Source organism: Ambystoma mexicanum, chromosome 1p (assembly GCF_040938575.1).
Source record: "Ambystoma mexicanum isolate Mex_15411 chromosome 1p, UKY_AmexF1_1, whole genome shotgun sequence".
Classification (NCBI taxonomy): Eukaryota; Metazoa; Chordata; class Amphibia; order Caudata; family Ambystomatidae; genus Ambystoma; species Ambystoma mexicanum.
In genome coordinates this window covers 1,119,616,168-1,119,638,134 of record NC_090921.1, presented here as the reverse complement: position 1 = coordinate 1,119,638,134, position 21,967 = coordinate 1,119,616,168, and the positions used below count along the sequence as shown (strand labels likewise).

General features: G+C 46.6%; 1 protein-coding gene across 2 annotated transcripts in view; it reads right to left on the bottom strand.

The window, feature by feature from the left end:
* TENT4B (terminal nucleotidyltransferase 4B) overlaps positions 1 to 21,967 on the bottom strand; it is a 471,403-nt gene that overhangs the window by 322,824 nt on the left and 126,612 nt on the right. Inside the window, exon 4 of one of the 2 annotated variants that reach the window (XM_069604766.1) lies at positions 6,871 to 7,006. In XM_069604766.1, coding sequence (XP_069460867.1) covers positions 6,871 to 7,006 — 136 coding nt within the window. The remainder of the gene's footprint in view (positions 1 to 6,870; positions 7,007 to 21,967) is intronic. The other variant, XM_069604767.1, reaches the window with a different exon arrangement.

Below are 21,967 nucleotides of genomic sequence, written 5' to 3'. Positions count from 1 at the left end.
GACTATATGCACAGCATGTGATTGCAGATTCACAAGCATCAGAAATGTCATTTTTAACACGCCTGTACACAAGTGTTTCTGGAAGCGTATTTCGAGCATTTGTGTCTCAATGTGTTTTTTGCCAAATAAGCAATTACAGTTTGAGTTTGGAAGAGTCCATGCAGAAAGTTCAATTTTCCAGCTTAGATGTGACACTTACCCCTCACCCAGAAAATGTTTGCCATGGGCTATCCTGTCCATAGCCTGCAGGCCCATTATCAGGAACAGTTTATACAGACTATGTATTGTATTTGGTTATTTATATAGCGCTCTTTTGCCATTTGTAGGGCCCTCAGTGCGCTTTGTGGTTGGAACATTCTCAGTGACGTTGTCAATGTGTTGGAAGTAGTAAGAGCTTTAGATTAGGAGCTGCATGTGTGTATTTTTGCCGGACTAGGATTTAGGTGGCTGGCTAGGCTCGACTAAGCAGCCCCAAAAAAAGGTCAGGCACGTGGGTGGGTGCTGTTGGTGGTTTGTGATAGAGTGCTATTGTTGAGAAGGTCAATGTGTGGCCAGCTGTACCGAATTTCTTTTTATTGGTAGTTGCTGTTCGCTAGTGGCAGAGGTGTTGAGGTACGTCAGGTGTGTGTGTGGACGGCCATATGCACTGCTAGACCGGGTGAGCATAGCCATAGCTGCATTCTACGGTGAATGAATGTTTGGCCGTGCGGGAGGTCTGTGTCCACAAAGGTGGTGTGAGGTATGCATACCGTGGGTTTCGAAGTGGTTTGGCTGGAGCAATCTTTGTCCAGTGCGGATGGCGTTGTCTCGTTATTCGTGGTCTCTCTGGTGCGAGGGTCTGGGCAGTGAGGGTGGGTGAGTTTATTGTGTGTGCCACAGAGAAAGCTGCTGGCTTCCCTGTTGCATTTGTTAGGCAAGGAATGTTGTTGTGCATGAGTCGACAATATGTCAGCTGCGAAAGCTGCCAGCCTCTGTGTTGTAATTGGTGAGAATGGTTGGGTTCAGCAGTGTGGTTTCAAGAGGGGGGATGGGGAGGGGGTGGCTCTTGGGATATTATGAGAAAAGCCAAGATTTTAGGTTGTTTTCAGTGTTGCCAATGTGTAGGCTTAGGGAGTTCCAGATTGGAGCTTGGACAGAGAGAGATGACCCGCACAGCATGGAGGAGTTGTGAGGTGGGACCACTAGGCGAAATGCTGTGCAAGATCTGAGATTCCTTGGAGCTGGTAGGGAACGATTTTGTCTCGAAGGAATTCTGGTCCAGCGTTATGGACGGCGTGGTGGGTGATGCACATGGCTTTAAAGGTAGTGCGTCGACAAATCAGGAGCCAATGGAGGACTTTTAGTGTAGCACTGATGTGTTCTCTGGCGGGTAGGTTAATGAGCAGGCGTGCTGTCGCGTTTTGGATTCTTTGGAGTTTCCTTAGCTGAGATGCTGGGGCGCTTAGGTAGAGGCAGTTTGCGTAATCTAGGCAGACAGGATGATGGAGTTGATGGCTGAAAAACGGTGGGGGTAGTAGGGAAGATACACCTGAGAATCCGTCGGTAAAGAAGCCGGTTTTGTATACGGTGGTGGTGTGTTGGTTGAGGGATACGTCAATGCACACCCCAGGTTTTTTTACCACGTTGGAGATTGCCGAAGCTTGTCCTAAGGGTTGAGGACACAGATCAGTTGGGCGAGGAGGGCTGTTTCCCTGCAAACTAGGATTTTCCCAGGGTTGAGGATGAGGTGGTTGGTCGTTATCCAGTGGTCAATATCTGAGAGGCATGACGCCAGAGGATTGATATTTTGAGGATGATCTTGGTGTCTGCGTAGTTGTAGCAGGTAAGATTGTGCGAGCAGATGATTGCAGGTAGGGGTTTTGGGTAGAAGTTGAAAATTAGGGGATGCTCCTTGTGGGACACCTTTCCTTACTGGTCGTGATGTGAATGTGAACTGGTGGAGGTGCATGATTTGTGATTGAGTTGAGCTAAAAGAGGAGATCCATGAGAGGGCTGTGTTTGATTCCTAGTGTTTGTAGCCTGTCTAGTAGGATGGTGTGATCGATGGTATCGAAGACTGCACAGAGGTCCAGCAGGAGTACAGCGCAGCCTTCTGCATCGGCCGTTCTTTTTAGGTCGTCCCAGATGGCGACTAGGGAAGATTCTGTTCCCCTGAGAGGCCTGAAGCCAGATTGTGCCGGATCTAGGCGGTTATTGGCATGGGGCGTGGTCTGGGCCCATGTGGTGAGGCTGTTAAAGTGTGCAGCTCCCATTGAGATCCTGCATAGATTCTGAAGGTCAGCAGAGTAGGGGAACATTTGCTGTAAACTAAGCCAGTGTATCGTGGGGGAAGCGATTGCCTTGCGAGGTGGCGTTGTCCAGATTAAAATCGGATGACTACAATGGAACTGCGGCGCATGGAAACCTGGCCCCGCTCACAGGACAAAGACGGACGGAGCTGGGCAGAGCCGAGGTGGAGGGGCAGCAAAGTGATCGCCCTGCACGGCAGTCCCCGCCTGGCTCATGTGCCGGACCAGTATGCAGAGAGCGCAATTGTAGGTGGGCTGGCCATGCTGTTCAGTCACTGCCGGAGTGTTAGCGGGGCTGACATGTACATTGTGCCTCAGCGGGGCACTGCCTACCAGCCGGGTGAGCCGGACGCTGGTTGCAAACTATGGTGCAGCAGAGCTGGGCAGAGTGGAAGACTGCAGCCCGAAAAGCCCACTCCCTCACGGAAAGCGAGTGAGAGGGATAGGAGTGGCACGCACCTGATCCCGATTGACTTGGAGGGACAAGTGGGAAAGCACATGCGCAAGGATTGCAGTAATGGAATGGAGATCCCTAGATCCTGTTGAAGGACAAGTTGGACTTGGCTCCTCCCTGGGGTGACCTCGGCAAAAAGAGGGGGGGTCCCTGCTGTGACTATTGTAGTGATAGTGATACCCGCTGGTAGGGGAGACCGTGCTTCTATTGGCGCAGTGCAAACCATGGCTTCTGAGCCCTGGGATTGACTAGGAAGTGAGCCATCTCATGGGAGGCAGTGACAGCAAGTGGTCGTGCGGCATCCGGGCAAGGAGCTGCATGAGTGAGCAACTGCAGTGAAAAAGTGGGAGGTAAGGCAGGGTCTGTGGTTGCCGGGCCCCCTCTGGTACAGAGTCTGAGCCCCTAAGGGTACGTTCGTGGAACACATGCTGTGCCGTAAATGCAGTGACAGGCAAGTAATGGTCTGCTGGCAGAGTACTGTCCAGGAACGTGCAAGGGTTGGGCACGTACCTACGAAGGAATATAATGAAGTCTCATTTAAAACTGAAGATATAAATCGCCCTCATTCAGGAGACACTTACCTAACCAGGGCATCCCACCTCACATACATGCACTTGCCGCACTGGTAGCGCACCCCAGGGAGTGTTTTTTTTATAGGGGAGGTGACTAACTGCGTTAGGGATCCTCTGCTGGAGAAATCCTCTCCCCCACAGGGTGGCCCTTCGCCAGCGACTGCAACACTTAATAGGGTGCAGACTAACCTCGACTTGCTGGATGTCAGGAGGGAGCTACATACGGGGAGCAGGGGTTATACCCTTTTCTCTGCGCCACATGATCCGTTTACCAGGATCGACTACATTTTGTGGGGCGGAGACAATTGGCTGATATAGGCGACATGGAGCACCTTGGTCGAACAATATCGGACCACTCTCTGCTAATGGTGTTGCGGCACGTAAGGTTCCCTAGACCCCTTCTTCCCCCATTCCACAGTGGCGCATGCCTTGATGGATCAACCATTCCGAGAAAGGCTGCAAACCACATTAGCTGAGTTTTTAGAGCACAATGTGGGTAGGGTAGAGAAGTTGGGTACTGTGTGGGAAGCCCTGAAAGTAGTGGTGAGGGGACATGTTATAGCTTGTGCTGGGGGAATTTGCAGAAAGCGGAGGGCTGCACTGGAGAAGGTAGAGGACAAGATTCGAACGACGGAAGCCCATGAAGCGTGTCAGCGACCAGGAGAAGTAGGGCTGGGTGAAGCCAGGTGCTGCTGCCCTGTGGCGTGGGAAAGGTTGCCCAAGTTTGATTATATGGTGAGAACCACTAGGGCGCATGAAGGGAATAGTTTGCGAAGGGAACACCCTAGGCACTTGATTACTGAATTAAGGGAGGAAAATTGGAGTGTCAGTAAGACACAGCTCGAGATTAATAACATCTTCGCCAAGTATTATTTTCAATTATATAGCCACGAGGAACAGGACCCACCTAGACGACATGGTGGAGGCCTTGTCATCAAATGGGCTTCCCAAGTTGACAAAATGAGCGGAGGGCTGCTCTGGAGCAAGCCATTACTGTTGAGGAGGGGAGTGCTGCGATTACCTTGCTTGCCACCTGTAAGAGGCCGGGTAGCGACAGGCTTCTGCCCAAATTTTATTTAAAAGGTTTAACATAACGGTGGCCCCCGTGCTGCTCAAAGTATTTGAGGAAGGCTATTCTGAAGGCGTACTCCCAGCAAGCATGCGGGAAATGCTGGTCATTCCAATACCCAGGCCTGGGAAGCCTCCGGACAGACTAGACCTACGGCCCCTGGCCATGTTAAAGTATGACGTAAAAATACGGACTACGATATTGGCAGGTAGGCTACGCAAAGTGATACACAGTAACCAGACGGGCGTCATTCCGGGACGTAGCACTTCATTGAACCTGTAGCATCTGCGAAACATTATTGCACAGACCACTGGGCGCTCAAGAGGTGCAGAGTGGTTTCGCTAGATGCAATCAAAGCTTTTGATTCATTATATTGGGAGTGCGTTTGCAGTACTGCCGGAGTTTGGGTATGGCGAGTGATTCATGCGCTGGGTAAGGCTTCTATATTCATCCCCATCTTCAAGAGTCAAATCTGGGAGACAGGTGTCGGCGTCTTCGCCAATGTTGTATGCGTTGGCATTGGAACCTGTAGCGGTTTACCTTCACCAAGAATTGCTAGAGGCGGGAGTTCGGGTAGGTGACACTACACACTTGGTGTCGCTATTTGCCGATGAGGTCATGATGTACATTGGGGAACCCAAAGATAACCTACCGATAGTTATGGAGGTACTGAACAACTTCACCAAGCTGTCTGGGATATCCTTGGAGCGAATTCTTGCCTATTCACACTGGCGGGGCTCTGTGGGGTGGGCATTGATGCGCTGCCGGAACTGGGGCTAGTATGGAATGAGAGTTCCTTTAAGTATCTGGGGGTACATGTCATGCACACGCCCGCAGACTGAATACCCGAAACACAGTTGGGGTGGTGAAAGGACTGAAAAGCTCAGTGGCATTCTGGTCTAGACTTCCACTATCACTGCTGGGCAGGGTCACAATTGTGAAGATGATTGTTCTGTCCAGATTTCTGTTCTTCTTTATGACCATACATCACTATATTAAACTCCTCCTTCCAATTTCAGGACTTGTTGATACAGGGATTCTTGTGGGGCACATCCCGACAGAGGATTGCTTTCACAACACTTTGCCCATTTTACAGGGAGGGAGGTGTACAACTCCTGAACCTAGAATGCTACTATCTGGCAGCGCAACAACGTTTTATTGCAAAATGGTTATCGGATGGTCCTACCTCTGAATCATGGCTGCAACAGAAATTGGTGGCCCCTGCTCACCTTAAGTGTTATGGTTACCACTGAGCTGCCTGGGCTCGCTACTTTTCACTGGTTGGCTTGGGCAGGAAGGTTTGGTCCATAACGCTGAAACTATTGAAAATAGAGTGCCCTTACTCACTCGAGGTTCCAATTGCGGCGGACGTGTGTAGAAATAGGAATGATCTTGCAGCGATGGGAGAACTGGGGGTTGTCACTTGTGGCGAACTGTTCGACAATGGTAAGTTTAAAGAACTGGAAGCTGTAACTGGGCAGACTGGACTGCCCAAGGGGCAATTTCTGCGATATTTGAGATTAGCAGGGCTGGCTAAAAATAAGCGGTCTGGTGGCCTGAGGAACCAGAGGAGACTCCGCTACTGGCGCGGATATACTCCCAGGAAGATGGCTGGCAATGGTTTCTAGATTGTATGGTAGCCTAGCTGGAAGGCCTAACACTCCGCGCTCTACATTGAAGCAGACCTTGGGGTGGACGTTGAGGAGCAGGAATGCGAACGCACACTCTCCTGGGGAGGTGTCTAGGAATCTGCGATTCAAGCTGGTCCAACTTAATGTTTTACATCGCACCTACATGACTCCTGGCAGGATGGCGAAGTTTAAGAATAGCAGGCAGCCGACGTGTCCCTGGTGTGGGGTTGAGGGTGCTGATTTGGCACATGTTCTGGGTTGCGCAAAGGTATGGGTCTTCTGGGCTCGAGTAGAACAGGCATGTAGAAAGGCTGGGGTTCCGAGATATACCTGGAGTCCTGCCTGCTAGGAGCATACTCGAGGAACAACAAGCTACAACGTGTCAGGTTCATGGACATGGCGTGCGCATCCTTGTGAAACGGTGTATCGTCATATCCTGGAAGTCAGCTGGAGGACCACAATACCTGCGCTGGCTCAGAGACTTTGAGACTTGGGAGTACTGCCTTATTAATTATTTTCTAGTGGGAGGGACAGAAGTAAGGTTTTGACAGAGGGCACTTGCTTTGACAGACAACCTGACAATCCCCTTAGTTCTTTAGTTGAGGCAGGGAAACCCCTCTTAGGAATAGGGACGGATAGGTTTTCTCTTGCTTTTTGATTTAAATAAAAGTATTTAGCCCCAAACATGCCACCTTGGCGTCAGCCTCCTTCTGCACCCTTACAGTGTACAAGAGAACTTTACAAATAGAACTCTAAATTGCTTTCATTTGCAAAGTAAATCAAGGCATTTAAAAGTAAACATACATTGTACACAAAGTTATTAAATCTATACTGAACTAAACGTATCAAAACCTACGAAAAATACAGTTACCGTCGCTTTATCAAGAACCTTGACAGAGTTTTCATCAGCCACTTTATGTTTTTTGAGTGCTTCTTCTAACGTCCATAGAGGTAACGTTTCCCATCGTCCAAACACAACAAGATCTATATCACTAGGAAGAAAAAGTTCATATTAAAAAAAAAAAAAAAGTTCTGTCGACATTAACAAATACTCTTTTCTACTCATCTGAAATCACGAGTGCTTTGGGAAGAAAAAATAAAAATGTACTTACCTCGATTTATCGATTCAGGTCAGCTTTATTTGGGTAACGATACCATTAAAGCACATCCCAACACGAGATGTCACAAAACAACAGTAGCAACCCCTAAAAGATTAAAATCTAGGTATTTCAAATGCAGTACAATTCCATATAATTCATCAGAATAAAACCTATCGAAAAACACCAGCACTTGTTAGGGAGACTTTTCAATTTCTGTACTAATTCCCCTCAACCCGAGAGACCGCCAGCACTTTTGCTGGACGTCTTCAATCTATTTATCTATTCTCCTGAGTGAGTGTGACTTTTCCCCCCACTCACTAATTCTTTTTGCTCCGACATGGGAACCCTACTATATAGTACATGTTTACTTAAATGGAGTAATGCTTTCCTCCATATATTTTACTACAGACATCTGTAAGTGATTGTTGCAGCACACAGCATCCTATGTGCAGTGTAGCTGGGGAGACCCTTGGGCTTCCCTTTTTATTGTATTATTGTTCCATGAGAACTACTGTTCAAGGATAGTAGGATACTTTGTAGTTCATTCTCTTTTGTGGGATCAGCACACCACCTTATGTGGGATGCTCAGGGGTTACAGTTACTCCTCTCCTACTGCCTCTGTAACCTTTTGGTTACAGTAACAGACCAACTTAAATGGCTGGTAGCAGTGGATACATTTTTCTACCATGTGTGTAAGTTACTCGCAGGACGTTTTCACAGCACCCTTGGGTGACCATTTTCCCCAAGTGGCCCCAGTCTTCTTTGATCGCCATTTTTCATTTGTGTGTTCCTTCTTGGCCCTTCTACCATTCCAGGTGGGGGGCGAGTCCTCTGAGATTTACCTTTGGCTGGATTCCTTTGTGAAGCCCACAAACGCTCCAGTGTGTCTGCTCAGGCAGGAAGTGAGGGTTTAGCCCAAAACCTTGCATGCCTTTCTCTGAGTGTATGCGCGGCAGGACAGCCACCTCTAGGTGATTTGCAGAACCATAGGACTGAATGAATGGGTTCCTGCAACAAAACAAAAAGGCAAGGATTTTGGGACAGAAGGCTAAGTCGACCACTTGAACAGAAGATCCAAAGATGAGAAACACCTGAAGTACCCACAGAAACACTGCTGCCCCCCTGACCCTGTTTTTCAATCGACGGGGAAGCTCTACCAAGGAAGACTCCTTTGGGCTGATGGGCATAACCAGCCTCAAACTAACCTGCAATTTTAGCCTTTCCACCACCCACTATCCCCCTACCCCTCCCCCCAACATCCTGTTACCTTCCCGGGCTGCTGAACCCCAATACCTGGGTTACCTCAACCAATTTGAAGTGCTTGCCAGGATGGAACCTTGATGGAACTTTGGTGCCAGCTGTGTGAACCTCCAGAAGCAAGAATCCACCTCTCAAGAGTCACTTCACCAGAGTGCAGGACCGAGTAAATGGGAAGATTACGTCCGCAAAGATTGTTCGCTCCAAAACCACTAACCAACACGGGAGTAATAAGAAATCCTTGCTGCTAAGTCCCTCTCTCGACCGCTGCTGCTGCTGCAGAAGCCCATCCAGGGTCCTCGTTACCACGACCAAGGTATAGGAGACCGGGTCTGCATCCGTGCATCATCCTCATCACTCTCCAGGTATTGTGGGGTTCTTGGTAAACTTACCTTGAGCCATCTGTGTTGCTCCTTTGCTCTTGGAGTGCTGTTTGGGTGTTCACCCAAAGTCAGTCGTTCAGGCCTAAAAGCTTGTGCACCTACAGGGAGGCTTCTCCAAAGTCCCTGTGCTCTATTTTAGTCTAACCGACTTTATATTTTGTGAACTTGGCTAATCATAACCTTCGGCACATAAAACAAATATATAAATTATGACATCACAATCATTATCAACAGTTCAATATCCTAATGTATAAAAGATAAAATAGCATTTACACATTCAACATTTCTAAATCACAAATACACACGTTATGACTGATTTTCTATACTCTTGCTTGGGGTACAGATGTATAGAAGGCCAACCTATATTGGGGCAGGGACAACTCTGGGCGCTGTGGCCAAACCAGTTCAAGGTAGTAGTGACGAGAGGTCTAGGCCAAGTCTCAAGAGGTGGTGAGCTTGTAAAGGGTCCACAATGACTACACACAAAGGTAATCACAAATTACACTAGGCAGTATGTATAAAAATAGTTATTTATGGCCAAACACTAGTCATTTCTCAAAATGGTAGAAGTATCACACAACACTAATAAATTACATAAAGTCACTTGAGTAGGGCATAATACAAATCAAACCCCTGTAAAAGTAAATGCAGATTACTTTATGCACTACAGGTCCACAGAGCATTAACCCACAAGGTCCCTCCTTAAGTTGTCTAGGGCCTTATGCCCAAAAGTTCAGGAAGAGTTCTGACGCAGTTTTTTAACGCTGGAAAAAACATCCCGCAAGTATGCAGCAAAGCAGACGGGATGTAGAATGCTATTCAGCCCTTCAGTTTTTGATTCAAATTTTACAGATTTTGGTTATGTATGTAGTAGGAGTCTCAAATTGGGAAGTGGGCTGCTCACATGGGACTATGAAAGATCCAAATGCTGGAAAACTATAGTTGTAGGTACGTGACTTTTCTTCTCCAAAAATGTGCACAAGACCTTGCCATGCTTTTAATAGATTCAACAGCAGCATTTGTAAATATATAATTGGCATAGCAGAAACGGCAACTCTGAATGCACAGGCTCAAAAAACCCTACATCTAAAGCGCATAATCTGGTGCACCGCCCAACCAGCAGTACTGTAGCTTAAGCACCACCAATGTCACGCTTGCATCTGCCAACACTGCCCCCCATAACCGTCCAGTATCACATCAATCGTTGGAGCTTTCATGCCCCCGATTACCTTCACCCCACTCGCCTAGACCCGAACCCAACCATATTTGCATCCTTAACTAGGATGAGTTTGTAAAAGCAGCAACCACTCCCGACATAGTTGCCACCCTCTCACTCTGCTCCAATCACAGATGACCACTTGTGGCACATGCAGTCTTGCCTCAGTCATACGCAGTCAGCTGTTCACGTTCTGCTCTACAAACAAGTTGCTGATTCATCCTCCCTTCAGCCTGTCATAACATATCAGAAAACATGTGGTTGGAGGCCAACCCTTAACTAAAGCCCTGAGTTGGTGTGCTTGAACAGTGCTTCCGTCTTATCTGCGAGTTACAGGCTTATAGATCCATTCTGCATTAAGCGTCTAGAAAGCTTCCCTACTCCTTTGTGCTGTACTTTCTCTGCAAAGAAGGAGGCAGGGGGTTGTTTTAGGTTCCCTACTTCCTCCAATTTCCTGTATTCTGGTGCGGACCCATTGTTGCCCCGTTCCCCATTAAGTTCCTTACAAGATCTTGGGGATGAACAAGAACCAACCCCAGTAGTGGTGTTGCCAGCAGGGACCACCCATCACAGGTGGTCTATGCATTGGAAGGGGAAGAAAAGGTGGAGAAACAGGCAAAACCAGAGTCCAGGTTTTAAAAGATCCCTTCTGTATCCCCAGGCCCACTATTCGCCTAAAGTCCTGTTGACTGCCATGAAAACCATTACATCTTTAAAAAAAAAAAAAAACACAAAGTCCAGCCCACAAGGTTACTGAAGGCAGCTGCGGCCTGTGGGTAACCACCTCCAGTTTGGCGATGCATGGTACCACGCAAGGGCCTGTCCCCACCCAACCATAATTCCCTTTGTGCCATCCAGTGAGTGTTACACTACAGATTAGCAGTGATCAGCAATCTACTAACAGGCAACTATTTGGGAAAATTCTAATAAATGGAGAGAGACCGAGAGAGAGAGACCGAGAGAGAGAGAGACCGAGAGAGAGAGAGACCGAGAGAGAGACCGAGAGAGAGAGAGACCGAGAGAGAGACCGAGAGAGAGAGAGACCGAGAGAGAGACCGAGAGAGAGAGAGAGACCGAGAGAGAGAGAGAGACCGAGAGAGACCGAGAGAGAGACCGAGAGAGAGAGCCCCTTTTCCCACTCATGAATTTTAATGTTATTTTATACACCAGGTTTCTTTTTGGTTATGGAGTCTAACTCCATACAATTGTGTCACAAAGCACCTTCAGTGCAGTGCCACAGGGAAGTCTTCCAGATTTCCCAAGGTTTAAATACCTTCTCTGGGATCAACTACTGTTTCTCAGGGCAGTAAAGTTAAATTGGCATTGTACTTGCTAGACCCAGCACACCCCATCTTACAATAGAGTGCTGAAGTAGTTACTTAGTATCCCCTGTGTCTAAATGCTCATGGCGCCCGAGTGTCTGGGGTAGACAGGAAGTAAAGGATGTGCCCGAAACCCCCTGTGCGTAGTCTCCTAGGAGACCCAAATGCACTCTATGGGGATTGGCTGGCTGACTGTCCGGCAAGGACAGCCACCCTACCCTGCTGGGTGAGTGACAGCTAGGCTGCAATGAATGGGAGAGAACTGAACAAAAGGCGAGTTTTTTGGAATGGAAGGAGAGTCGACCACTGGACAAAGGAACCGAATAAGAGCTTGAAGAGGACGCCTGCTACAACTCCTGGACTGTTGGTTTGCCCGGTGAAGCCCTGCTGCAGTGACTACTTGCCAAGTTCGCCTCAACAGAGAAGCCCCTGGAAGGACGACTTCTCCCTTTGAGTTGGTGGGACCAATCAACTCGAAAGTAAGCCACCTGGACACCCATCTCAGAGCTGGTTAAATTTCCTCAAAGTTGCTGCAGGAACCGTATAGCCAGGGAGAGGGACACCAAATTGTGTGCCTTACTTTTAAGCTGGCCTAAAGCTTTTGGAAGATCCTCCGGACTCCCAGGAAGCAGGACTGACAAAGCCTGAGCCCCCTCAGCAGAGTGCGGGACCCCAGAAGTGAGGACAGTCCACCTCGACAGCCAGGAACTGCACTTATTGCTATTTGCTGTACCGCAAGGAGCTGAAACGCGAAACAGCCACTGTAAGTAAAGTCTACCAGTTGCCTGTTTTGACTGTGCCAATACAGTGCAGGAGTCCCGACATCCTCCCTCTTGTCCCCACAACAGTGAGATCTGCAGAGCTGCACAGGAACAGAAGTCATCAGCTATATCTTTTCTTCTTTACCAAGGTACTATAAATCCAGTCTAAGAACGTATCTCTTACTGCCTTGCCTTGGCTTTCACTTTGGGTCTCCGGTGCTCCCCTGGGTGAGCACCGGAGACCCAAAGTGATAGCCACAGCAGGCAGAAACACAACGCGGTTGTGTTTGAAAACGCTGCGGTTTTTCTTTCCGAGTTTCTCAGGCTCCTCCGAGCCGGAGGAGCCTGAGAAACTTGTAAAGAAAAACCGCAGCGTTTTCAAACACAATGTTGTATTTATGTTTGCGGTCGCTTCAAAAGCAACCGCAAAACAAATACAACGTTTTTAAAGCTGTGGTTTTATTTCCAGGCTCCTCCAGCCCGGAAAACTCAGAAAAAAAACGCAGCTAGTGCTTTTTTTTTTTTTTTTTTAAATAAATAGCACTTACCGAGATTCAGCTGCAGCTTTCCTGCTCTGGTCTCCGGTCCCCGTCCTCCGTGTACAGCACCAATGAAGGAAAAGCCACCCAGCGGTAGCTTTTGTTTACTACAGCTGCCTAGCTTTTCCTTCATTAGTGCCGCAAAAGCCAGCACAGGCGGGCATCCATTTCACAAAATGGATGCGCCCATGTGCTTGCTTTTGCGAATTTTGAGCTTGAATAGCTCAAAATTTTACGTAGGAAGTTTTTTAAAAAAAAGTGCTAGTATTTTTTTTTATGTTGCCTATCTATTTTTTTTAAATACATTTTTTTACTGGGATATCCCTTTAAAGCCAGTCGGGACATGCACCGACGTAATGACAGTAAGTTCTCATCAGTTTATTTCAGAAATACGAAGACTGCAACTAATGCAAGCGTAAGGCAGATGTCTGGCAGTAGCAGAGAGTTTGTTTTCGTATAAGTGCGTTGTCGCCTAGTAATGAGTGAAAGCTGAAGCGATCAGCAGGCTGCATCATCTGAGGCTGCGTACGTCACTAACGATACATAATCAAAACAGTGAACACTGTTGGAGAAGCCTGGGGTGGAGCTAAGAAGAGGAGAGCGACAACGCATCCCATGTGGTCGTGCAGTGAGACGACCATCTAGCCAACCTGCAAAAAGCATTGATGCGTTACTAAACAACCATTGTGCATCGACACGGAACGGCAAAGAAGTTAACACGCTAACAGCATAGTTATATTATTAATGACCAGCAACAAATGCCGGAACTAAGCTGTGGCGTAAGTACGGCTACAACATTAACGTGTATGGCAACCTATTGGAGGAAATGGCACGGGTGCCTAGGGCCCATGGGAAGGAGGCACGTATTGCTACAAAACGTGTGGTTTTTTTGTGGCCAAAATCTGGTAAGACAATATCAGAGGAGCAGACCTCTGGGAAGTGCATTTGTAATTGAATGCAAATGGCTGTAGCAGGAGTACAAGGGCCTCCAGTATTCTTGGCAAGTCCAGGGCCAGCAAAGATCAAGTGGGCAGCATGGAAGAAAGGATTTCTCCTTTGCATAAAGGCTGCATGCAGCAACTCTAGTTCGGCTGAGAGGAGAGTTTCATTATTGATGCATTTCTTAGGATTTGAGGGGGAAGGAGACACTGCCTGACATCACAGAGATGGATTTGGAGAGTGGTGCAAATGAATTAGATAGGGCACTTTTAAAATGAGATCGTCGTTTCGAAGTCCAAACTAGTACTGTGTTGGAAAGGTACAATTTTGGAATATGGCAGCAGCGGGAGGGGGAGTCTGTTGGCTAATTGTAAGGTCCGGGAGAAATTGGACGAACATAAGGGATCAGTTTATGATCTACGTATGCAATGAAAAAAAATATGGTTAAAAGACTATCCAGATCTTGATGAGGCATTATTCATAGCCAAGAAAGTCGAACACATAATGGCGTGTGTCGCCAAGTTGGGTAAAAAAAAAAAAAAAACACAAACAGACAAGGTGATCCCAAATGAGATTTTGAGAGTGAGTGAGGGAAATAGAGATGCTAGGAGGGAGAAAAAGAAAGGTGATAAAGTACATAGTCAAAGAGGGTTTGAGAATATGGATTGGAATATTGAAAGTGGGGAGAGGTTGTGTTTTAGGTGTGGGAGTGCCGCACATGTCGCAGGTTCACAAGCGTGTCCAGGGAGGAAGGTGATCTGCAACAAATGTAAACAGTGGGGGCATTTCGCCAGTTCTAAGAATTGCTCCATGCCTAGGGAGAAGGTATTGTATGTATCAGATTAAAACACACCAGTCATCAGGGGAGGAAGAAAATGTTGAAATTGTAACAGTGAATATGGTTGTGATAGTCCATATGCCGACATGTGGGGGAATGATGGGAAAGATTCCGGAGCAAAACTGTCACTGTCGCATGAGAATTATGAGGAGGCTGTTGGTGGAGATGTCAAGATTTTGTTGCCGTAGGATAAGAGGCCAGGTGGATATAATTTAGGGAAAATAGATGTTATAGGGTATTTCATGGCCACGTTGAAATTTAAAGAGAAGGAGACACAAGGAAAGGTGCACTTCACCAAGATTGGGGGGACGTTACTTGGATTTACTTGGATGGAGGGAACAAAAAGAATTTGCATATAAGATTATATCCTAATACAGTTGAACAGGTGTTGCATGTTCCACATGTGTGATGATTTACAAATTGTTCAGGAAAATCCCAAGGTGTTGGATGTGTGAAGGGTATAATTCACAAGATAGTCTTGAAGGAAGGCAGACAGTTGTTGCGAAGCTGGGTCCGCTACCCATGGTTTTGAGAGATGCAGTAAGGGAAGAACTTCAGAAATTCAAGGAAGCAGGAGGGATTGAAAAAGCGAGAAGCACGAAATGGGTGTCCCCCATTGTGGTAGTAAAAAAAAAAAAAAACAGCGTAGTGTTCAGATTATGCGTCGATTTAAGGGCATTGAACAGATGTGTTTTTGCAGAAAGGCATCCCCTTCCTAATATGTCAGATGTTGGCTACGGTGGGGAAGGCTAACGTTTTCTCCAAATTAGATATGTCATCTGTGTACCATTAGATCAGGTTAGATGACGATTCCAAGAAACATACTGCATTTGATACGCATGAAGGAGTGTTTCAGCATTGTAGAATGCCATTTGGGCTAGTATCAGCCTCTTCGGTCTTCCAAAAAGTGATGGACAAGTTACTGAAAGGTCTCCCTGGAGTGTGTTTTCAGGACGACATACTTGTATGTGGTAAGGATCAAGAAAGTCATGATATGAATCTCAGCAGATTAGTGAGAATTTTGGTTGAGGGGAGTGACTGAGGGCGGAAAAGTGCATGTTCAGAAAGGAGCATATGGTAGATCTAGGCCCTGAAATTTCGGGTGAAGGTTTGAAACCAAAGAAAGATATGGTGGATGGAATTAAAAGATTCAAACCCCCGAGAGGAAAGGCATAGTTGAGGTCATTCCTCGGTATGGTGGAATTCTACCAGAAATTAAATGGTGGGTTTGCTGATAAGGTAAAGATGAGAAGTTTATTCAGGAAAGGAGTTGAATTTATCTGGGATGTTGAGTGCGATAAAGAGTTCCAGATGATAAAGAGATGGATATGGCAAGACCCCTCACAATGTTCCGACATCCAGAGGAAGAGTGATATCCGTGGATGCCAGTGATTTTGGTATTGGGGCAGTGTTTTCGGAAATAGGAGAAGAGAACGAAGAGTTGGTCACCCATGCGTCAAGAATGTTGAGAGGGCCTGATAAGGATTTGTTTTTGTAGTGAAGAAGGAGGCGCTAAAAGAACTGTCTGGGGATCAAAATGTGTGCTTAGGACTGATCATATATATTTGAGAGAAAAGTTGTCGAGAAGAGTAGTGTGCTGGGTTGCGAGAATGCAGGGACACAAGTTTTGTATGGAGGTGGTGACCGGGAGAGAAAATGTTTTTGTTGACCATGTTTCTAGGTTAATTGTGAATGAACGAGAAGATGATGAGAAGAGAGGTGAGCTTATCACTGTACCATGTTTGTGAATCATGAAGGTATAATTACCAAGGAGGAGTGGCTCAGTGCTTTGAGAGAAGATTAAACTTTCTTGAGGATGATACAATTTGTACATGGGGCATGGCCTGAGGATAGCGCTTTGTGTGAGGCGAGTATGGAACCGAGTTGATGGTGATCTCCTATATGAAAGGGCGGTAGTGCCAAGGATTCTGAGAAGTTTGGTGGAGGCGGCCCATGAGGGTCACAGGAGGATAGCTCAGAGGCAACGTGCTTGCCTTGGAATCCAGACGTCACAGAGCACCACAGGTTTCAATCCCTCGGTCCGCGCTTAGAAACCTCTGGGTATTAAGCGCGATATAAATAACCTATCACATAGGTATATCGAAGGCCAAGTGTGTGTAAAGAAATGATTATTGGTGTCCAATATTCGATAGGGATGTGGAGAGGATGATTGGTGGATGCACTGAATGTGTCAGGAAAAAATGCATTGGCGAAGAAACAACCCATGGTGAAAGTGAATGACCCAGAAAAATTGTGGAGTGAATTGGGATTGGATATTCTGGGTCCGCAGGACATGGAGCGAGGACGTGAAAGCTTTATGTTGGTGGATTTGTTTTCTAGATGGACCGAATTTAAGGTTGTGATGGAGGTGTCATCCCAGAGTGCAATTGGTTTTCTGCTGGGGGGTATTTGAGGGAGAAGGATTGCCAGATTTGATTTTAACAGATAATGGAAAACAGTTTGTGGGTGGGAATTTTCAGGAATATTTGAGATTATGTGGGGTGAAGCATAAGAAAACTGCTCTGTACCACCCTTAAACAAATGGTATGGTTGAGAGAGTGAATAGATAGAAAATGGATGCTGTGCGGATGGCAAAGGCATGTGGAAGGGACAGGAAAACCGCAGTTAGGAACAGGCTATATGCGTTATGCTTGGCTCCCCATGCCAGTACTTGAGTAAGTCTGTTTGAACTCATGAGAGGGAGGAACCCGAATACCAGGGTGGTACCTCCATTGCTGGGAAGGGCTCGCGAGATTGATTTTGTGGTAAGGGATGTGAATGCTAAAATGGATACCAAGAAAGAAGACTATGTAAAAAGGATCAATGTGAAATTTGGAAGGAGAGGTGGAGGTGAAGGTAGGAGATTAGGTTAGAATAAAGAAGGAAGTTGTGGAAAGGAAAGGGGGAATTGTATGGTGATCCTGTCCAAGTAAGGCAAGTGTTGAGGGGAGCTGTGAGAGTGGATGTGGGTTAAGTATGGAATCTGACGAGGGCGGCTGTGGGAAATCCCAGGTGGAGACAGGATTGTCATGGGGCCAGCTAATTTCTGGGGACTCTAGTCATCCTCTGTGCTTCCAAATTGACATGTAGTACATTTAAGTGTGCGATGTATCACTTTGCCAAGAACATAGCGTTCATGTTCTGTTTCATCATACTTGTATACTAATGTTTGTATGTAATTGTTCATTCCATACATCTATCTTGTGAATATGTGAGACGAACAAGTTACTTCTTACCTGGTAACGTTCTTTCGACGGGATGTTCCTCCGACGTATTCCTTATCTTTGATAACACGTTTCCAGCTTGCTGGCCTCGGAAATTTTTTCTGGAGAGGGCGCTGCGCGTCGACGTCTGCCGAGTCGATGTCCCTCGACGGCCACCGTATCGGCGCCAACGTCACCATGCCCATAAATAGCCACGCGCTGCGTCAGTTGCTCAGTTCTGTTTTGTAGCATAAGAAAAGACATGCCTGAATCGGTTAGTAACCTTGAAGGAGCGAAAGCTGCAACCACAAGTGAAGTTATCACTGCGGGGATGGATGGGAGGGGCGATAAGGAATACGTCGGAGGAACATCCTTTCGAAAGAACGTTACCAGGTAAGAAGTAACTTGTTCTTCGAAGGGATTGTCTCCTCCGACGTATCTCCCATAGTGTGTGACTGAACCTGGCGAGCGTACAAGTGGCGATGGACTTCAACGCCATACTACAGGCAGAGAAGACCTTTGCCATAGAGTCGTACCTCTTGTCATCCCTATCCTGTGGGACAGTAGGGTAAGCAGTCCTACTGCTGGATGAAGTTGCCGCTTGAACCACCAGGCTCTCTGGAGTCGGGTGTTTTCACAGGTATTCAGGGTCAGCAGCCGCTACCCTATACTTTGTCGACAATCTTTTATTGACTGCTGGGATAACTTCGGAGTTTCCCAAATGGATGGAATTTTTCGTTGTAGGGCTGCATGGAAGGGGACCACCAGGTCCTCCTGTGGGCCTTTGTCCAATATATCTGTCAGATCATCCTGTTGGAAAACAGGTGAAGGCGCAGACTAACCCATAAACTCAATTATTCTTGCCATCAGGGTTCTATATGGTGTTTCGGCATGTTCCCCTGGGTCTGGCTTTACAAATTCCACTTCTGGGGAAGTGTCCAGTCCACTTGCCTCATGAAGTGACTCCTGTAGTTCCTTCAGCCTTCTTTCTTCAGGAGAAATCCTCTTCAGTAGGCAGTGTGGTTCTTTGTAAACCAAATGTTTCCTGGTCAGAGTCTTCCCCTTCTTCATAAATTGAAGAAAGACCAGGGTATTCTGATCTCTGAAATGGAGTAAAGCCCATCTCTAGGGCCGAAGGAGCTAAACTCGTCGTTATTGGACGAGAAAATGTCGATGTCGTCAACGCCGATGTAACCGGCTTCGGAGGCGCCGAAAACGGCGTCGAAAAAACTGGAAGGGGTCTCGAAGAGGATCGGGATCCCACTCAAGGGCATCGACGACGGTCTCGGCGTCGTGCCGGAGGCCCTTGAAATCACTGTTGGCTGTGGAGCCTTGGTCCTCTCTTTCATCGGCGTCGAGTCAATCGATGCATCGAGGAACCCTTCGACAACGGCGTCGATGGCACCGATCCGTGCGTCGAAGGAACCTTCGACGACGAAGACGGTGCCTTCTTACCCGATGGCTCATGGCGCTCTCGGGTGGAATGTGTCGCAGCGTTTTTTTTTTTTGGGGGGTTTTCACCCGGGGTATCACCCTCAGCTGTCTTCGAGGGGGTCGAGGGCGCGTTCTCGAAGACGCTTAACATTTTCTTTCTGAATTCCTCCCACTCAGCTTGAGAACTGTGTTTGGTGGGACAGGAAACTCTTTCTGGGCACACAGAAGACGAGGAATGGGACCTTCGACGTCTCTTTGTTGAGTGTCTAGATCTCGACGAATGGTGGGAGCCGCTTCGAGATCTAGAATGGAGTGTTTTCGACGGCGAGGAGACGAATGCCTCGATTCAGCCGACGAAACCTTCGAGGAGGATTTGGCTGACTTACCTCTCTCGAGTTTCCCCTTTCGCTCCTTCAGGGCTTTCGCCGTCATGGACATGCAGTCCTCACACTCCGAACAATGGTGCTCGGACCCCAAGCACCATAAACAGACCCTGTGTGAATCCGTTATTGACCTTTCTTTACCACAGTCTCGACATTTCTTGAAGCCGGATCGCGGCGTCGTTGGTTCTGATGAAGAAGCCATCGAGAACAATAAGGAATATTCAAGTCGAAATAGATATTAAACCTGACTGAACTGAGCAACAACGTTCAGAGGCCCCACGAAGCGCGGAAAAACGGAACTGAGCAACAGACGCAGCGCGTGGCTATTTATGGGCATGGTGACGTCGGCGCCGATATGGTGGCCGTCGAGGGGCATCGACTCGGCGGACGTCGACGCGCAGAGCCCTCTACAGAAAAAATTTCCATGGCCAGCAAGCTGGAAACGTATTATCAAAGATAAGGAATACGTCGGAGGACACAATCCCTTCGAAATGTACATAGTTAGAATTTGTATATAGTTAAAGATGTTTCCAGTATCAAATTAGTGTGTATAGTCAGTTTACAACCATTGTCAACGGAAGGAGATGTGTTGTATAGTGACTGGCAGAATGTGGAATGGCTAGATGGGATGCTACCTCTCATGTCATGCAGAATGTTGAGTAGCACTGGAATGGTTTCTCTTGGAGAAGAGTTGGCAGCCAAGAAGTTGGTGAAGGATTATGCTTAACAGAATAAACATTATATTCTTCCCTGACTTATCCAAACTCCAAAAATTTAGTGAAATAGTCCTCTTCAAAATTAAAAATGGTGCTCCAGGCAAAACTCAAGAGAAGGAAACCCCAGACTTTTGGGGGTGTGGGGTGGCAGACTCTTGGGAGAGGAGGAGGCCATTCTCATGGTGAAATTAACAGTGAATGCAGACTTTGCTAGGAAGAGGCACTGTTTTGATAAACTGTTTTTTCAAAAAAGTCAACGTTTGAGTTTTTATATGGTTAAATTGTACATAGAAAACCTTCCACAAATAAGGATATACAAGAAAACATATCACTAGAATGAACCTATAATGTTAAGACCACGAAAAGATTAACAATTCATTAGATCATCTCCAATTTCATACAGTTTAAAACAGCAGGTGTCAATCAAGTTTGGTTCCCCTTTAAAATACTTACCCAAAATTGAGAGAGTAAATTTGAGTGTCCAAAACGTATAAAATGGGCCTCTCATTTTAAGGATAATGGAAGACATTTAGTGGCGATGGGTCAGTAACCATACCACATTAAAGATGACCAAATCAGCAAGTTCTCCGATTTAACAGAAGGTTAAAACGTGCACCTTGTTATCATTTTCAAAACAAACCAAAAATTACATATATCTCAAAATTGATTCTCCTTGTGTAAAACGCATCAAATATTTAGGAATACTATTAAAAGGTTTAACTTCCACCAATGATTGAGATAATACGTGATATTTCATAAGATTATCTCTGGTGTTAATCTAGTCAGAAGGCCAGCGTTTTCACCCAATTGGGATAATTTAAAGAGGATAATAAAGTCAAACAGTGTGAAACCAATACATTTAGGGAGGTACACATGAACACAGCGAGTTTGCAAAAAGGTGAGACAGGGTGGTGGGCTCAAAATAATCTGGAGTAGTTGCAAACGCTTCCGATAGATAAAAGCGTGCAGGTGAGATGAGACATGAGTTCATGGTGAATCACTGAGATGGGTACTATATTAGATAATGCAAGGCATAGTCGTCACATAAGTCTCTCTAATTTAGTTCAATGCAAATTAAGAGATGTAGTTTCTGAACGAAACAGTATACTTGGAACGATTTTAGTTTGGTAAAAAAACCAGAAGCATAGAATCGTACTTACATAAGGTCTACTTTTTTCATCTGGGCAGAGAACCGCAGCATATCAGGGTATAAATCATCTGATGATTGTATCTGCTTAGATTCCCATGCTGTGCATATAGTCTGACATCTAGTGGTAATCGCAGAGTATTGCATCTTTCTTTTTGAAGATCGAAAGAGGAAGTCAACATGGACGTGACAGTAACACTATTCCTAACGTGATGTGTAGTGTACCCAAAATCCCTCACACGCTGAGGTCCCACCAATTGCGTTTTTTTCTGCTGTGAGGAAGCCTTCTGACCAACACGAGTGATTACAGAGAGAGGGTGTAAGATGTCCATGTTCCCTCTGCTCCATGAGGAGAGGAAGGGTGGGCGCATGTGAATCTAAACAGATACAATTCTCAGAAATGCTATTACGGTAAGTAATGCACGTCTTCTGATGCTTGTTAATCTTCTTAGAATCACATGCTGTGTCTAGACTAGCGAGCGGTACCCAAAGATGGTGGTGGGATGTGTGAAGGAACAGTAGCAAAGAGATGTCTTAGCACCGCTTGTCCAACCTGAGAATCAGACCTAGAGTGTGTATCTAGGCAGTAGTGTAACGGTGTATACAGAACTCCAGGTTGCTTCTTTACAAATGGACTCAAGCGGAACATTTGCAATGAATGCTATGGAAGTCCCCGTGCCCAGAGTAGTGTGCACTCTAGGCTTGAAGGGCATCT